Here is a 19,603-nt window from a genome sequence, read left to right as displayed (position 1 = left end):
ATCTTAATTTGTGTTCTGAAGACAAACTAAGCTCTTATGGTGCGTTCACACCGGACGCGAATGAAGCGGCAAGCGCGAGTGATTTACATATTAAGTCAATGCAAAGACGCAAATAGCCATCCTGTGGCGCGAAACGTGCGAATAGCACGAATGAAGCGGTGCGAATTGAGCGTTTCAAGCATTTGCCGCGCCATTCGCGCGAGTTCAAAAATCTGAACTTTGGCGAAAATTTGCGCCGCGTTAACCAATCAGGAGCTTGCTCTAGTAGTGACGGAGGCAGAAATCTGAAACAACAATGGAGGACAAAATCACCGTTGCTGTCTGTGGTTGCTCGGAGCTGTACGATACATCTTTGTACTTTTATAGAAACAGGAATAAAAAGGATCTTGCTTGGAAGAAAGTGAGTGAAGAGGTCGGACAATCTTGTAAGTTTTAAAAAAACGCTCTTTACTCAATCTGATCTACATATATATACATATTGAGACTACAAGCAAGCTAAAGCAAGCTAAAGCTGGCAAATTGAGCTCATTCACCTATTTTACAACTGCTTTCCTGCTGACGAGTGGCAGATGCCCCTCCCATGACGCGAATTCGCGTCTGTTGTGAAGTAAATGTCACGCGCGAATGACGCGAATTTCATGCGCAAATGAAGCGAGTAAACTTAAATGTTCAAGCGTCCAACTACACGCGAATAGCGCGATTTATTCGCGCAAGTCGCATCTGGTGTGAACGCACCATAACAGGCTGAAACGACATGAGGGTGAATTTTCATTTTTGGCTGAACTATCCCTTTAAAAAGAACTTGGTGGCATCTGCATCATGACAGTGTGAGACTAACATTCAGAGCACATTCATAAACAAAATCAGTTATTGTTGTGACCCCCCTTCCCCCAGCACCCCCCTCTGCAACCATGCTTGAAATGAATGCTTTGATTTACTAAATAAAAAAACAAAAATACTTTTCTTCTGAGACACACAAACATCATGTTTTACATTCCTTAAAGAAGTCATCCAATGAGCCATACTTTTGTTTAGTTTTGCTATGATAATGACTGTGGCACTGCATTCCTAATCACTGCTGATTAAGAGAACGCAATTACCCTCAAACTGAAACACAACTGAAACAACGCAGACCTACAACGCAACGTTTTGCTCCATCCACAATGGCAAGACAAGGAAACGTGCACAGCGTTTGGCTTCGTTCATTGAAAATAAACAAGTCGCTCTCTAGTTTCCAACCCATCAGTTATAATCACAAGTATTTGTTTGTTTTCTGCAGGCAGGGGGATTGAAGCTCAGATGTAACAAAAAAATTATCCGTCACATGGAAGAGCACTGTTTCAGATCATAACGAGCAGGAGAAGTTTACGTTACGGCTTGTCCGCAGAGCACAAGGCGATTTATGGTGGAAAAGTGGCTACTGTAGGGCTTTGATCGACGGAAAGAGATTCTAGATTTAAAATGTCAGCGTAGTATTACTTACAGGAAAACCCTTCAGAGAAGTATTTCCACATAAAAAACATAACATTCCAAACAAAAAAAAAACTATAAAATAATGTTTCCGTAAAGTATCTATTATTGCAATGCTCTGCTTACTGTGGTGTAAAAAAGCAACACTGAATAAACTTTATGAACAGCAAGTTTAAATGTATGCAGCTAGACTAGGTTTTGTGTGCATTTTAAGATTTCTATATGTACCAATCAGGCTTTGTATAGTATCTAAGCTTTTAATTTCCTATTCTCTATCTTGTAACCTTCTGGTTTGCTATCAGTCTGCTGCACTTGTATACATTAGGAACAGGTATTTTCTTGTTATGCTCCAAAATTATCCAATTTGCTACACCTTACATTATCGTATAATTTATTACAACATTGTTGTTAGATGATCTGACAAATAACTTGTTTTAAAATTTAAAGAGCTGCAAAATCTTTCTTTGTCTTTTAACATATACACATATATATATATATATATAGTTTTAATTACACTACCAGTTTTTGAACTTTTTAAAGACTGCTCACCAAGCCTGCATTTATTTGATCCAAAATAGTGAGGAATATTAAGGAATATTAAAATAATTAAAATAAAAAAAATAACAAAAATATATTTAAATGTAACCAAGTTGAAACAGCAATATTTAAAATATTGATATTTTTTAGATAAAAAATAATAATCCAAAATATTACTATTAATAAAAAGTAACCAACTTGAAGGGCAATACTGACATAATTAAAAGTAATATATATATATATATATATATATACTACCAGTCAAAAGTTTTTAAACAGTAAGATTGTTATTGTTTTTTAAAGAAATTTCTTCTGCTCACCAAGCCTGCATTTATTTGATACAAAATGCAGCAGAAACAGTAATATTATGAAATATTTTTACTATTTACTATTTAAAAAAAATAATAAACTGCTTTCTATTTAGATTGTAATTTATTCCTGTGATCAAAGCTAAATTTTCAGCATCATTACTCCAGTCTTCAGTGTCACATGATCATTCTAAAATGTTGATTTGCTGTTCAAGAAACTTTTTTATTATTATTATTATTATTATTATTATCAATATTAAAAACAGTTGAGTAAATTTTTTTCAGGATTCTTTGATGAATAGAAAGATCCAAAGATCAGCATTTCTATGAAGCTTTTGTAACATTATACACTATACCATTTAAAAGCTTGGAGTCAGTATTATTATTTATTTTTGGGGGGGAAATAAATTATAGAAATTAATAATTTTATTTAGCAAGGGTGCTTTAAATTGATTAAAGTGATGATAAAGACATTTATTTAACAAAAGAGTTTTTTATATTTTAAATTTCCTTCTAAACTTTCTATTCATCAAAGAAATCTGAAAAAAATTCTACTCAGCTGTTGTCAACATAATAATAACAATAAATGTTTTTTTGAGCAGCAAATCAGAATAGTAGAATGATTTCTGAAAGATCATGTGACTGGAATATTGATGCTAAAAACGTAGCTTTTAAAAGCTGAAAATAGTTAACAGTTAAAAAAAAGTTAAAATGGAAACAGTTATTTTAAATAGCAACAGTAAAATATTTTAAAATTGTGCTGTTTTTGCTGTACTTTGAATCATATAAACGCAGGCTTAGTGAGCAGAAGATACTTCTTTAGAAAACATTAAAAAAATCATACCATTCAAAAACTTTTGTCTGGTAGTGTATATTTACTTTGAATTATTTTAGCATTGCCCTTCAAGTCGGTTAATTTCTAATAATTGTAATATTTTTTATTATTTTTTTACAAAAATATATTTTTTAATATTGCCCTTTAACGTGGTTACATTTAAATAATTTAAAATTATGTTTAATTTGAATTATTTTAATATTCCTTTCAAGGTGGTTTAATGTTGAGGTGCTAAAACGTCAGGTCCACTTCAAGCAGCTCATCGTAATATCAAAATGGCATCTGACAGCAGGGCCAGACAGCTTAATTTACTGATGTGACAAGCCGAACGCTCTACAAGTCCTGTGCGTGTTCTCAGATGTTATCTCTTCTAAAGCAAACACACAATCCCATACGGCCAGTGGCCTGTGTTTCTGTGAGGACACTCCACACAAGCGGACTTTACAAGGGGAGCAAATATTTACTCTGACTACATTTAACGACCATAGAGGATTGCGGTTAAATACACTGATGTGATTAGAAGCTTCCTTACGATGAGTCGGGCTTAGAGGTGTCAAAAGATTTTCAAAAACTGCTCATTTATTTAAAAAAAAAAAAAAGAAAAGAAAAAGAAAAGTGAGTGTGTGTGTGTGTGTGTGTGTTTTTTCTCTCTATTGAAGCTTTAGAAGGTGGGTGATGACTGAAATAATCTAACTTGACAGGAATGATAATAGCATACATAAATCTTGTTGTTTTCCTTTCTGGGCTAAAGAAACAATGATTATTATATCTTCGACACATGGTGAGAATGCACACAGTGATAATACGATTTTGATTTGTAAATACACATATCCACGTATTTAAACAGTGAGAAAAAAAGAGCATGTTTGGAAAGAGATTTCTGAATGTGGTATACCAGACCTCCATCAACCAACTATCAGTGTCTTCAACAGTTAGGCAGCTGGACTGTTAATCCATTGGCAGCATTTGAAGAAAAAACTATTTGCCTCAATAACGTCTCTTTCCCAGCCAACGATATTGCAGTCAGAGAGTGAATTAAAAGTCACTCAAGTCGTAAGCTTTCCCCATGCCGTTCCCTCTCACTTCCTGTCAGGAAGAGCCCCCTCTCCGGACGCATAGCTCGCATCGGCAGGGCGCCGGCAGAATTAAGTGCCAGTTGGTGTTAGTGTGTTTTCTCTGGGCCTCCGCGGAGCCCTGCGTTCAAAGAATGCTGAGAGCAATGTTATCCACCGGCACGGAGACCCTCGTGGGTCGTTGTCTGGGGTGGAGGAGGGAAAAAAAGATGGAGAGGGGGAAAGACAACACGTGGCTTGGGCCTGCGCTTGAACCTTGCGTATGTGTTATGCCTCTCAGCGGGATCTAGGTCCGACTGTGAGATGGGGAGGGAGAAAGATTCAACCTCAGGTTCAACCGCATTCCTCTTCACTTCTGCGACATTTATGGAACTTACAAAGTTAAAAATGGGAGGACGCATGAGGCAAAGCGGTCTGCACTGAATTTTAAGTGCATACTGGCGACGTCCCTGAATAGCTCTTAATTTTGAGTTTGCATTGCATATCTTTTCAGGTACCGTAGGTCACTACTCTTAGGTATGTAAGATAAAACTAACCAAAGATAATTCATAGAAATATTAATTGTTTTACTTTTGTTTTAAGAATAGGCCTGTGTCTTGTAGTCCAAAGCAACACATATAATGTGATTGATAATGACTGTTTAAACACGCTGCACACCAAAACATATGGTTACAGACATCAGAGCTATAAAAATATAAATATAAAGAATATAAAGGGTCAGTTCACCCAAAAATGAAAATTCTGTCATTAATTACTCTCCCTCACCCGTAAGACCTTCGGAACACAAATTAAGATATTTCTGATGAAATCCGAGAGCTTTCTGATGCTGTATAGACAGCGATGTAACTACTATGTTCAAGGCCCAGAAAAGCAGTAAGGACTTTGGTAAAACAGTCCACATGACAACAGTGGTTCAACTGTAATTTTACGAAGCTACGAGAATACTTTCGTAAAATTATGGTTGAACCACTGATGTCACATGGACTATTTTTTCGACGTCCTTACTACCTTTTTGGGCTTGGGAACATTTTAGGTATGATGCTGTCTGTGCAGGGTCAGGAAGGTTTCGGATTTCGTCAAAAATATCTGAATTTGTGTTCCGAAGATGAATGAAAGCCTGACGGTTTTGGAACGACATGAGGGTGAGTAATTAATGACAGAATTTTCATTTTTGGGTGAACTATCACTTTAAATTGTGTTATAAAACACACAAAGAAAATCTTTTATAGTAGGCCAAATTACACTTAGGTAAGGGAAAACTAGTTGCTAACTAAATATATAGCAAATCATAGAGTATTTATTTTGATTTGTTTAGAAAAATTGCCACAATGCCTTCATTTACATCTAAAATAACAGTAACAGACTAAAAATACTACAGTAAAGACCTGCTAATTGCTTAACAGTAAGTTTATGCAGTATATGTGACCCTGGACCACAAAACCAGTCTTATGTAGCACAGGTATATTTGTAGCAATAGCCAAAAATACATTGTATGGGTCAAAATGATTGATTTTTCTTTTACGCCAAAAATTAGGATATTAAGTAAAGATCATGTTCCATGAAGATATTTTGTAAATTTCCTACCATGAATATATCAAAACTTAATTTTTGATTAGTAATATGCATGGCTTAGAACTTCATTTGGACAACTTTAAAGGTGATTTGACACCCTCGAATTCCAGATTGCCCTATCATAACAAACCATACATCAATGAAAGCTTATTTATTCAGAATTCAGATGATGTAAAAATCTCAGTTTCAATAAATTTACCCTTATGAGTGGTTTTGTGGTCCAGGGTCACATATAACGTTGAATAACTGTAATTACATTCATTTGTAGTTTTAAAGTGAAATACTGATAAAAATACAATATTTCAAAGTGAAAAAAAAACAAGTCATTGTATAATTTACAGTGAAAACTGTAAATTGACACTCCCAGAATTCCCTGCATGACACTTTAATTTTGATGTTTTTTTTTACTGAAATAACTGTTTCTTCTTACTTTATTTTCCTATCAGTTGTGCACATCTAATGCTGCTAAATTAAGGTTTATTGCATTATTTCAGTGGCATGTGTGTTACCATGATGGTGTTTATTATATTTATCACCATATATATAGATCTTGTGGAAGAACGTTTTTTGGTGGTTATCAGTGTATCAGTGTATTATAAAGTATATTAAAATTATAACAGTTATTGAAATACAGACAATTTTAATTAAGTCTGTAATACCTCAAATGTAGCTACCATATTTTTACAGTAAACATCTGGCAACCACAGCTTAAAACAAACTGGCAAATCAGATAAATTACAGTCACATAAGTTTTTCTCTATTTTTTTTCCCCCTGGAAAAAGTTAAGCAGATAAGATAAGCAGATCTGTAAAGTAAACAATCCTTACAGTTGCCAATAATTCACCCCCTAGTTAAACATCGGCTTCACAGGATTAAGAAGCATATCCATTTAATGACACCCGTAAAGCTAGAGGAACACAAAATCAATGCACCATATATAAGAACTACTGTATTTTTAAAACAATTGTACACAGAAACCCAAACGTGTTCCATGAACGAGTTCTCATAAACCGGTGTCTTTTTTGACACTGCGAGTACGCAGTTGAGAAATGATGAAGAGATCGAGTGTACAGCCACCGCTTAGGTTTTCACTGGACAGTCGACCGATCGATTTCTCTTTCTTTTGCTCTCCCTGCGAGTATTGATCCCAAAGTCACTGTGACTCCAGGGGGTTAAACTCTTGAGCCACTGGCCACTCTCCATCCTCTTCCTAAAGGTCAGAGGTTAAGAAATGCCAAGTGCTCAGGGGGAAGTCAGTGTCTCCAGTATGTATTGACTGACGAAGGTGCCCATCTGTTTAACAGGTTAACTCTACATTAAAGACTCCCTGGTCAGGATCATCAACAATATCAGGACAGCAGATGTAAAACAATGATGATCAAAGTAAGGTGAGAAACAAAAGATAGGCAGCTTATGAAATACATGGGGGGGGGGGGGGTCATATTGTTCAAATTAGTACACAAAACAGAGATAACCATAGCAGGCCGTTTGTGAACACGCCTGAAGACGCCGTTTCTCCCTCTTGTACTTCTGCCTTTCCATCGTGTGAGGCATTCAGAAGATAAATGTCTTAAAGAATAGATGACCTGACACAAGGTCTGAGCGGTAATGGGTGATATAGGGAAACACGGCTGCCTGACTCCCATATATATCTGACAGACACGCAGCTATCAGGAGGCCACTGTCAAGCAGACGAATGAGATGATTTCCGAACCAACTCAGCAGTCTGCAATTGCTTTTATGATGCTTATATAAAGTAGCATTTAACAAAAGACTATATTTGCAAATATTCTCATGCTTATCTACAATCAAATCCACAACAACTGTATGAACCGAGCAGTAGCTTCCACTCCTTGTCTCAATCCGGGCGGCATTATTTATTAAAAAGCTGAAACCTTTTTAAGTGATATTCTCCAGCACAACAGCAGGTGGTATATCTTCTTTAGTGAAGCAGTGTGTGTGTTGGTTGTCAAAGGGAATTAGGTTGGGTGAAACACAAGGCTTTTACACAGATGCCTTGAATGGCAAGATGAGGACACTCAAAGATGATCTTCATGTAATATGCAGGGCCTAATCTGAAGGCCTATCACTGGCAATTTCCTGAACGGTGGAGTGGATGCTTTGATAGCTGTTGTTTTACGCGTATCCTTTCTCTCTCCTCTCACCCACATTCATTATTCTTCTGCCTTCTGCTCTGTCTCTCGGTTTTGGTTGTAAGTACTGAAGGAAAGGTCTAGGTCAATGTTAGTCCAATGCTAATCAACATAATTTGTGGCATAATCTTACCACATGCACAAAAAAAATTATAATGAATAACAAATTATATATGACAAACATTGTCAATTTCTTCAAAAAGGATTTAAAGACTTATATGTAAGGCCATCATTTTTCACACATCAATTCTATCATTATTTAAGCTGCAAAGATGTCTAAATCATAATTTTTGTTGTGAAACTTCTGTTATATATACACTACCAGTCAAAAGTTTTTGAACAGTAAGATAACAGCAAGTCTTTTCTGCTCACCAAGACTGCATTTATTTGATCTAAAGTACAGCAAAAACAGTAACATTTAGAAATATATTTCCTATTTAAAAATAACTGTTTTCTATTTTAATATATTTTAAAATGTAATTTATTCCTGTGATTTCAAAGCTGGATTTTTCAGTCACGTGATCCTTCAGAAATCATTCTAATATTCTGATTTGCTGCTCTAAAATGTTGAAAATATGTTGCAGAGTACAAATTTTCAGGTTTCTTTGATGAATAGAAAGTTCAGAAGAACAGCATTTATCTGAAATACAAATTGTTTGTAACATTATACATGTCTTTATCATCACATTTGATCATTTCAAAGCATCCTTGCTGAATAAATTTAATAAATTTAATAATAATTAAATATAAAGTTATACTGACTCCAAACATATAATGGTATAGTGTATAATGTTACAAAAGCTTTTTATTTTAGATAAATGCTGATCTTTGGATCTTTCTATTCACCAAAGAATCATAAAAAAGGTACGCAACTGTTTTAAATATTGATAATAATATTATAATAACAATAAATGTTTCTTGAACAGCAAATCAGCTTAGATTAGAATTAGAATGATTTCTGAAGGATCATGTGACACTGAAGACTGGAGTAATGATGCTGAAAATGTATCTTTGATCACAGGAATAAATTACATTTTAAAATACATTCAAATACAAATTAGTTATTTTAAACTGCAAAAATGTTTCACAATATTACTGTTTTGAATCAAATAAATGCAGGCTTGGTGAGCAGAAGAGAATTCTTCAAAAATTTATAATCTGGACTCGAGGACCTTTCCCGATCCTGCCCCCTATCTCTCTCCCACTTTGCTTCCTGTCATACCTGATCTGTCCTATCATAATAAAGGCAAAAATGCCAAAAAAGAAATCTTAAAAAAAAAAAAAAAAAAAAAAAAATCTTAGTTCAAAAACGTTTGACTTGTAGTGTATATGGTATTGTTGCAGTATTACATACTTCTACATCCATTTGTATTTATAAAAAATAACAAAGGTAGAAAAAAGAATGCAAAAAAGACAAAATACAGACTCTATTTTTATGTAAGAATGAATAGTTGTATGTCTAACATAGCTCTATAGAACTATCAATAAAACACATATAAGTGAAAAGCAATAAACCACAATAGGCTTATAGAAGATGATGAAAATTGATCCTGTGTAGGGAATAAAGGGATTCGTTTCAGAGAGATGCAATAAAACTGCAGTTAAGAATCGCTGTCTAACAGCAGAGCAACCCTCCTGATCCTGAGTGATTAAAAACTAGTCTGTGACCCTAACCTTCGACCTCTAGCCCCAAACCTACTCCATCTTGTACCATAGATATTAATTAGAAAATTTGTGCAGACGGTACCGCATCCGCCTGGATTCTATTTTGGGATGAGAAGGAAATGTAAGCAAAAGAAACCGAATCCATCAACATCCTCCCTTTCTCAACGCCTATTCTGGCAGCAAATACACTGCTTTGTTTCCCATCTACGACAACAGCACTTCCTGTGCAGGGATGTCCTGATTAACCACAGGATCAATGGGAGACCCCAAACTTCTTCCAGACTTTCCGAATAAGAGAAAGAAAAAAAAAATTCTTCCACATTCATAAAACAAAATTACCCCCCCACACTGTGTAATTTAACTGGGGGTAAACAGGTCTCAAGACCTCATTTGAGCTTTCCTGTCTTTTCCACGCTTTCTCCCCCCACAATAAAACTACATTTGTATCAGTATGAGAGAAAATTAGTCGGGATGATTTATTGAAGTAATCAGCAGCAACGCAGCCTTTTCGTTGCAGCGCAGGGCCTGCAATGTGCCGCCACTGGAACGGGGTTTGGGCCGGAGGCTTTTTTTTTTCAGTGGAGGCAGGCAGAACCCAAATTCTCTCCTTTGATTAGATTAGCATTACACAACAGCGTGACAGATATGACAAATAGGTGCATTAGAGCGTGTCATTTATTCCCTCTTTTCTAGATGCTTGGGTTCACAGAGGGACCCCCACCTCACGCCTCACTTCTGCAAATATATGCGGCCCCTGAAACCCCGTCTGATCTCTCTGGATTACCTTCAGAGAGGGTTACAGCAGAACGAGAAGAGCTTTGTTTCTGAAAATAAAGCACCAAAGAAAGAGACAACGAGGAGTGCTTATGTGTTATTACTCATTTGTATGTAAACCATGATTTATTCTCACCTTTGTCCATGGATTGCTAATACTGAATAATTGAATAAACATTGCTCAAGCAAAATGATTATCACTGTAGAACTCTAGTAACCTAGACTTAATGTAAGTGTGTGTGTGAAGTGACACAATATCACACACTTCAGTGACTCTCCTCCTCTAAGGGCAATCTATGGCTACCTCCATTAGTCCCCGTCACACACACTCAAAAGGGTGCATATGCACACATGCTCACTGTTTCACCACTAGCTTCATCTTAAAAAATACTGACATATGCACTCATAACTCAAACACTGACACTCTAAATTTTCAATGTAAATGGGGATATACCATAGACCTCTAATGGTTTTATATAAAGTTTATTATAACGACTACAGGCTAAGCCTATACAATCATCCTAACTCATTTAAAACCTTCTCTCTAAATCCCTTGATTCTAAATTTTAACCAGTATTAAAGCTTAATATCATAATCCCAATAACTTGAATTAAACATGATTTCATATAGCTCTATTTTCTCTATTATACTTATCTTAGACAGCCAAGTTTTCATGGTGGTTAATTCATGTTTTTTTTTTTTTTTGTTAAAAATCTGTATATTTATAAATACATATAAACTGCCATTCAAAAGCCTGGGGTCAGTAAGATGTTTAATGTTTTTTAGAGAATTCCCTTATTCTCATCAAGGCTGCGTTTACTTGATCCAAAACCCAGAAAAACAACAACAATATTGCTAAATATCATTACAGTTTTAAATAACGGTTTTCTCTTTTAATATATTTTAAAATATAATTTATTCCTGTGATTTGCATCCAGTCATTTACTCCAGTCTTCAGTGTCACATGATCATTCAGAAATCATTCTAATATGCTAATTTATTACTTTTATTATCAATGTTTGAAACCGTTGTGCTTCTTTTTTATTTTATTTTTTTCAGGATTATTTAATAAATAAAAAGTTAAAAAAGAACAGTATTTATTCAGAATAGAAATAAGTCTATGCTATCACTTGAACAATCAATTGAACAACTGAACACATCCTTAGTGAATAAAAGTATTAATTTCTTTCAAAAAAGGAAGAATAAAAATGTACTGACCACAAACTTTTTAAATGGTAGTTTATATTGTTACAAAAGATTTTTTTTTAAATAAATGTGGTTCTTTTTAATTGTATTTATTAAAGAATAAAGTATCACAGGTTCCAACAAAATATTAAGCAGCACAACTGTGCTGATAATAAATAATTGACAATAAATCCTCATATTAGAAGGATCATGTGACATTTAAGACTGGATTAATGATGATGAAAATTCAGCTTTGCATCACAGGAATAAATAACTTTTTAAAATATTTTCACATAGAAAACACTTATTTTACATTGAAATAATATTTCAAAATATTACTGTTCTGGATTTTTGATCACATAAATGCAGCCTTGATGAAACTTCTTATGCTCATCAAGGCTGCATTCATTATATACATATGTAGATGGATAGATAGATAGATAGATAGATAGATAGATAGATAGATAGATAGATAGATAGATAGATAGATAGATAGATAGATAGATAGATAGAAAGAAAGAAAGAAAGAAAGAAAGAAAGAAAGAAAGAAAGAAAGAAAGAAAGAAAGAAAGAAAGAAAGAAAGAAAGAAAGAAAGAAAGAAAGAAAGAAAGAAAGAAAGAAAGAAAGAAAGATAGATAGATAGATAGATAGATAGATAGATAGATAGATAGATAGATAGATAGATAGATAGATAGATAGATAGATAGATAGATAGATAGATAGATAGATAGATAGATAGATAGATAGATAGATAGATAGATAGATAGATAGATAGATAGATAGATAGATAGATAGATAGATAGATAGATAGATAGATAGATAGATAGATAGATAGATAGATAGATAGATAGATAGATAGAAAGAAAGATAGAAAGAAAGAAAGAAAGAAAGAAAGAAAGAAAGAAAGAAAGAAAGAAAGAAAGAAAGAAAGAAAGAAAGAAAGAAAGAAAGAAAGAAAGAAAGAAAGAAAGAAAGAAAGAAAGAAAGATAGATAGATAGATAGATAGATAGATAGATAGATAGATAGATAGATAGATAGATAGATAGATAGATAGATAGATAGATAGATAGATAGATAGATAGATAGATAGATAGATAGATAGATAGATAGATAGATAGATAGATAGATAGATAGATAGATAGATAGATAGATAGATAGATAGATAGATAGATAGATAGATAGATAGATAGATAGATAGATAGATAGATAGTAAGATAGAAAGAAGGAGGTCTGGTGAGATTTAAGTCACTTTTGGGGGCAATTTCTTTCCCAAACTATAGCGAAGGACACACACGCACATGAACACAGAGCTCTGCTATCAATCCTTCATCCTACTTGCCTTAAATACTCTCTGCAAAACCTGATGGGGAGGCCGATCGATCGTGAAATGCTATCAATGTTGCATTATCCTCTGTGACTGGCTATATGACCAAGGCCGTTACATTGGGTCAAGACCCCTGACCTTTGAACTCATATCAACAGCATTAAGAAGGGCTCCCTGGCTATTTTTTCTGGACTTCTGTCTATACTCCTAGCTTAGTAAGACAGGAACCGGGCTGGCAGTGTGAAGATAACACCTGCAACAATTAATTTATTAAGAGTAAAGAAGAGAAGGGGGGACAAGAATAACTTAAGGAGAGATGGACGAATGACATACCTGAGAACACAGCAGCATGACCAGTTCAACCACGGAACTGCTGGACTTCATGCACACAAGACCTACAGAGAAATGGATTATTTAATTTCAGAGAAAACTTTTGACCATAACTGATGATTAAGATTTTGAATGTATAGTTAAACCAAAAATGATTCAGACACCAGATATAATTTTTGATCATTTTTTACTAGTGGGTGCAAGACACTAGTTTATTTATGTAAGTAAGGATAGCAAAATAAAGTAAACTGTGACATAGTATACTCAAAAATTCTTCATAGAGTAGACTACCAGTTATCAAGATGATTTTGTAATCACACAGTTTAACACAGTTCTTGTCATACTGTATTACCATTTTCTAAACTATAGCGAATAAACTGTGATAATGTGAGAAATGTTAAAGGTGTCTGATTGTAACAAAAATGGGTTTTGTTGAAATTTGTATTTAAATAAATAGCAGATAAAATTATCAGAAATATATGGAAGCCGTCGGCGCCGATAGCCTTGTGGGCAGCGCGCCGATATACAGCGCTGTTGCGCTCCGGGCGTCCCGTGTTCGAATCCCGACTCGAGGACCTTTCCCGATCCCACCCCCTATCTCTCTCCCACTTCGCTTCCTGTCATGTCTGATCTGTGCCCAAAAATAAATCTTTAAAAGAAATATATGGAAGCCCATTTCAGTCCATGATTTAAAATGGTAAAAATTGTTATTGTGTCGTACAGTATTTCACAATTCTGACTTTTTTTTTTCTCAAAATTGCGTGATACAAACTCGCAATTTTGACTTTTTTCACAAAATTGTGATATAAACCTGCAATTACAAATTATAAAGACAGAATTATGAGATACAAACTCGCAATACTGACTTTTTTCTTAAAATTTTGAGATATAAACTGGCAATTTCGAGAAATAAAGTCATAACTGTGAGACATAAACTCACAATTCTGACTTTTTTCTCTGAATTTGAGTTTATAACTCGCAATTGTGACTTTTTTTTTGCAAGTTTATTTCTTGTGATTTCAACATTTTTCTGAGATATAAACTTGTGAGATATAAACTTACAATAGCGATTTATAAGGTCAGAATTGTGAGACAAACTCAGTTCAGAGAACAAAATTGGACTATATAACTTGCAATTATGAGTTTATATCTCAAAATTAAAAAACTGCATGAAAAAAGTCAGAATTGCGAGATAAAGACTTGCATTTGCGGGAAGAAAGCCAGAATTTTCTCAAAATTGAGAGTTTGTATCTCAGAATTTTGATTTAATTTCTCAGAATTGTGAGTTTATATCTTCCATTTCTGAGAAAAAAGTCAAAATTGTTAATTTGTAATACCAATTCTGAGAAAAAAGTCGAAATTGTGAGATACAAGTCGCAATGACCTCAGAATTCCGACTTTAAAACTTGCAATTACAAGTTTATATCTCACGATTCTGAGAAAAAAAAAATAATTTGTTTGAAAAAAGTCAGAATTGTGGGATATAAACTTGCAATTGCGAGAAAAAGGTCAGAATTGCAAGATATAAACTCTCATTTACAAGAAAAAAGTCAGAATTGACCTAACTGACTTAATTTTAAAAAGTCAGAACTGTGAATTTGTATCACCAATTCTAAGAAAAAAAGTCAGAATTGTGAGATGAAAGTCGCAATGACTTTTTTTTATTTTTTATTGAGTGATGAAAACTGGCTTCCATATAAATAAGCAACACAGGTTTTATAGATTACTTTTGTAAACCATCTCAGTTTCATATATTTTGTAAATAATTTGGCAAATACAAACTGGGCTATGGACTGTTGTAACTGTTGTGCTGAAATCTATACTGAATCAAACCTTTTTTCTACTGATGTCATATGTCAAATTAAGTATTATTAAAGGAAAGAAATGTATCCACATTAAAATCATTTCCTTCTTCAGTGTCTGTTTTGCTGACACACATTTGTGAGTGCTCTAATTCTGCACCATCTTGAGGGGTCAAAGAGTATTGATGACCTTAATGAACCTACATGATGCTACTGTAAACTAATACATGTTTGAGCCTTGTATTACATGAGACTAAATATGGCGAGCATATGTTCTATTGATCTGAAATACAGCTTTAAAGAAGCTGCTAGGGAACTACATATGCCGAATGCACGCAAAAGATTTAACATGAAATCTAAAGGTGAGAATAACCAGCAAGCTGGAGAAAGAGGAAGGAAGGAAGCATTTTTGTTTTAAGTGGCTCTCTAAAGTCGCCCTGCAGCTATCAATCAGCGTTTCATTTCTCTGGGTGGCAGTGGACAGGCCAAACACTCGTACGTGTGTGCTGACCTCTGACCCTGTGCTCTATAAAAGAACACTGCTATTATAATCATCGAGTTAAAAGATACTTCCAGCCACATTTACTGCTTAAATTTGGTTAGAGGGGAGAGAGGGGGGTATGGGTGCTTTCATAAAATACTGGGAGTGATGAGATGTCTCTGTGTTTGAGTGTAATGATGTGTAAATGAGTACAGGCCTTTAGTGTGACTGCAACTATTAATACAATGCATTTGTGTGAAATATTCCACAAATGTCAGTAATAAGAGTAGAAGAGCAGCTCACTGGTGCCCTCGATGAGCAGCTCCTGTCCATGACTGCCCAGCAATGTGCGAGACAGGAACGGTGCGAAATCCACAAAAATCTCTCGGAGTAAAGGAGCAGCCTTCTCCAGAGCATGTTCCAACCTCTCTGAAATACTGAAAACACACACAAACACACTTTGTTTAATATTTAACAGACTGTGACTGTGAAATATAAATATGAATATGAAATAACAGATTGTTAAATTAAATCATGCATTTCAAATAAATATATCTAAACATATAGATTGTTTAAAATACGGAATGAGATTTCAGTTTAAAGCGGAGACCTCATGTTGGGGGCGGAGCTCTGGGTCACTGGGGATAAAGCAGGGACAGATGGCAGGTTGGAGCTGGTGGAGGTTCCTCCTGGAGAGAATACAAGCAGTAAACAACTCATTACCCGAATACACACACGCCAAACAAAACAGGGATGCATTAAGTTAAAGCAAGCACATGTTTCGTGAATGAACCTTTACCAATTCTAGAGATTAGAGCTGGGTGGTACGACTGTAAATAATGTTACTATAATGTTTATACTAGTGATACACAGAGATTAGAGAAAGCTAATCATTTGACATCATTATTATGATCTTGTCTAAAGGCAGAAACAAATGAATTATGTGAATTAAAAAATATGTAAATATCTGTATTGCATTATATAGGTTTTTGGACATTTTTTCATCTGCACTGATATCGCTAAAAATATGAATCCGTGAGTAAATGTTTTCCTATCTACTGCAGCAGTTTTCTTAAATGCACATGAGAATTACATTTAACCACTGTTATTTATACATGTATAAGCACTATTTAACAACATAAAATAACCCATATTCATTGCTATTTAAAAGTTTGAGGTCAGAAAGTGTTTTAGGTAACACTTTACAATAAGGTTTAATTAGATAATGTTAGTTAATATATTAACTGACATTAACAAGCAATAAAAAAGTAGATTACAGTGTTTATTAATCTTTGTTAATGCTAGTTAATGAAAATAGACTAGTTCATTGTTAGTTCATGTTAATTTACAGTGCATTAACTAATGTTAATAAACAACTTGTGATTTTAATAATGCATTAGTAAATGTTGAAATTAACATTAAGATTAATATGTGCTGTAGATGTACTGTGTATTTTTAGTTCATGTTAACTAAAGTAGTCAACTAATGAACCTTATTTATAAGTGTTAATGTTTTTTTTAAGCAAAAATACATTAAAATGATAAAAACATTTATAATATTATAGAAGATTTCTATTTTAACTGAATGCTGTTCTCTTGAACTTCCTATTCATCCAAGACTCCTAAAATAAATAAATAAATGTTTCCACAAAAAAATATTAAGCAGCACAACTATATTTAACATTGATAATAAGAAAATATTATATGTGACCCTGGACCACAAAACCAGTCTTAAGTCGCTGGGGTATATTTGTAGCAATAGCCAAAAATACATGGTATGGGTCAAAATTATTGCTTTTTCTTTTATGCCAAAATCATTAGGAAATTAAGTAAAGATCATGGACCATGAAGATTTTTTGTAAAATTCCTCCTGTAAATGTATCAAAATTAAATTTTTGATTAGTAATATGCATTGTTAAGAACTTAATTGGGAGAATTTAAAGGTGATTTTCTCAGTATTTTGATTTTTTAGCACCCTCAGATTCCAGATTTTAAAATAGATGGATCTCGGCCAAATATTGTCCTATCCTAACAAACCATACATCAATAGAAGGCTTAATTATTGAGCTTTCATATGATGTATACATCTCAGTTTTGTAAAATTTAACCTTATGACTGGTTTTGTGGTCCAGGGTCACATATTATAATTAGTGCCAGGCAAAAGATTAATCGTGATTAATTGCATCCAATATAAGTTTTTGTTTACACAATATACTGTATGTGTAGACTGTGTATATTTATTATGCATATATAAATGCACACACATGCATGGATATATTTAAGAAAAATATGTTTATATTTGAAATATATTTACATATAATTTTAATCATATGGATAAAAATGTATACCTGTTTTGCCTGGCAATAATTACAATATTCAAAATATTACTCTTTTATTGCATTATATATATATATATATATATATATATATATATACACACACACATACATGCATATATATTTTATATTTATATTTTATTTATTTATTTTTTTCATATCATATAAATGTTGCTTTGGTGAGCTTAAGAGACTTTACAATGGAACAGTAGTGTTTTGTTTTGTTTTTTTACAAAAAAAGTAAACATTAATCCAAGCAATAATAATGCATGTGAAAATGCAAATGAATTACTGAATCATGAATTGATCACCTAATAGAGACGGTCTGAAGTAATGAACACAGAAATAAACGGACCAAATACTTCACACCAGTTATGCTACTGAAGCTTAAACACAGACTCTATTAACACGTGTGTAATCATTGTATTTCTCGCTAAACGGGAAAGGATCAGATAGAATTAGTCTAATGACACTTAACAGCCAAATAAAGTGCATTAAAATAAATCACAATAATCACAATGTTCCATTGACAATATTCATATTTTAACATCCTGGTAAAACCAACCTGATCTCATGACGAAAACATACCTGTGGGAACTTTTTCCCAAGAAGCGAAAAATACACCGCCATGTATGTTTTGTGACACATTTGATGTGAAATGTCCACTGAATGGCACTAAAAGAGTGTTACGTTTTTTCCCCTGAACAGATGAACGTACATATGGTATGTTTTATGTGACGTGGGTTTCGTACACGTCACCGCAGTCCTGACTTGAAATGACCGTTAAGCGTCGCTATAAGTCTAATGCTCCATGACGTTTTAAAATAACGTACCATCTGCACTACACCTAAACCTACCCGATAGTAGGAACAAAAGCAAATGTGATGTAAAAACACAAATGCAAGCATGCCGTTTAGATTGTTTTTCGATCTCTCAGCTTTATCTCTTTCATCAGGATTTGTACCCAAGAATTCTGCATTCTAAGTCCAATTCCGTGTCAGCTGACCTACTGAGCAAACATGTTACATATATAATGGAAAGCGAAACATATAGAGCTGCAACCATAACTGTGTATGAAAACGATTACAAGTGCTTGATGTTTTACCGCCTCTAGTGTTCATTTCTGTTGGAAAGTGCAGTTATATGTACTTATTGGTATGTATTTTGCATCTTGCAAAACAATTCCCACAGGTACAGTTTTTGTCATGAGATCAGGTAGCATAAAACAACCCTTTCCTGCTGCTATCTACAACACTTTCACATGTGAGAAGAGTAAAGATCTATGTTAAAGCCCTGACACCATGTGAAAGGAGCTTTAGCTGAATGATAGCTCTGCTCTCGTTAGCATTCATGTAAAATAAGCATTAGAGCAGCTCTTACACTCCCCCTGATAAAACAGCCCATAAATTCATTAGTCCTGCGTGTGGCTGTGATTAGTGTACAAATAATTATATGCCAATAAATTTCATCCTGCCCCTGTAGGTGTCACATTTTGGGCTAGTGAAGGTCTTGGCACGATCATGCTCTCTCTCACAGGATCACACCACAATAAATCTGCATACACTAATATCTTTACACACACGCGCACATACACACACACACACACACACACACACACACAGGGTCTCAGGGCAGGTATAACTCTTGCAGCAGTGTGGAATGTTCCTGGCTGTGGGGACAGCGGCTCTTTAAGCACCAACATGTGCGTCTGCGGAGAGACTCCCGCTCGCAGATGAAGTAGCCACTTCAAACAGCTC

At 34.2% G+C, this 19,603-nt stretch overlaps 1 protein-coding gene across 1 annotated transcript in view; it reads right to left on the bottom strand.

Moving 5' to 3' along the window:
* lrba (LPS-responsive vesicle trafficking, beach and anchor containing) overlaps window positions 1-19,603 on the bottom strand; it is a 352,295-nt gene that overhangs the window by 195,881 nt on the left and 136,811 nt on the right. Inside the window, exons 31-33 of the mRNA XM_073842640.1 lie at window positions 16,122-16,200; window positions 15,815-15,948; window positions 13,232-13,293 (exon numbers count right to left, since the gene is read on the bottom strand). Of these exons, the coding sequence (XP_073698741.1) occupies window positions 13,232-13,293; window positions 15,815-15,948; window positions 16,122-16,200 (275 nt within the window). The remainder of the gene's footprint in view (window positions 1-13,231; window positions 13,294-15,814; window positions 15,949-16,121; window positions 16,201-19,603) is intronic.

This window comes from Garra rufa, chromosome 6 (assembly GCF_049309525.1).
Source record: "Garra rufa chromosome 6, GarRuf1.0, whole genome shotgun sequence".
Lineage (NCBI taxonomy): Eukaryota > Metazoa > Chordata > Actinopteri > Cypriniformes > Cyprinidae > Garra > Garra rufa.
This window is presented reverse-complemented; position numbering and strand designations above follow the sequence as displayed.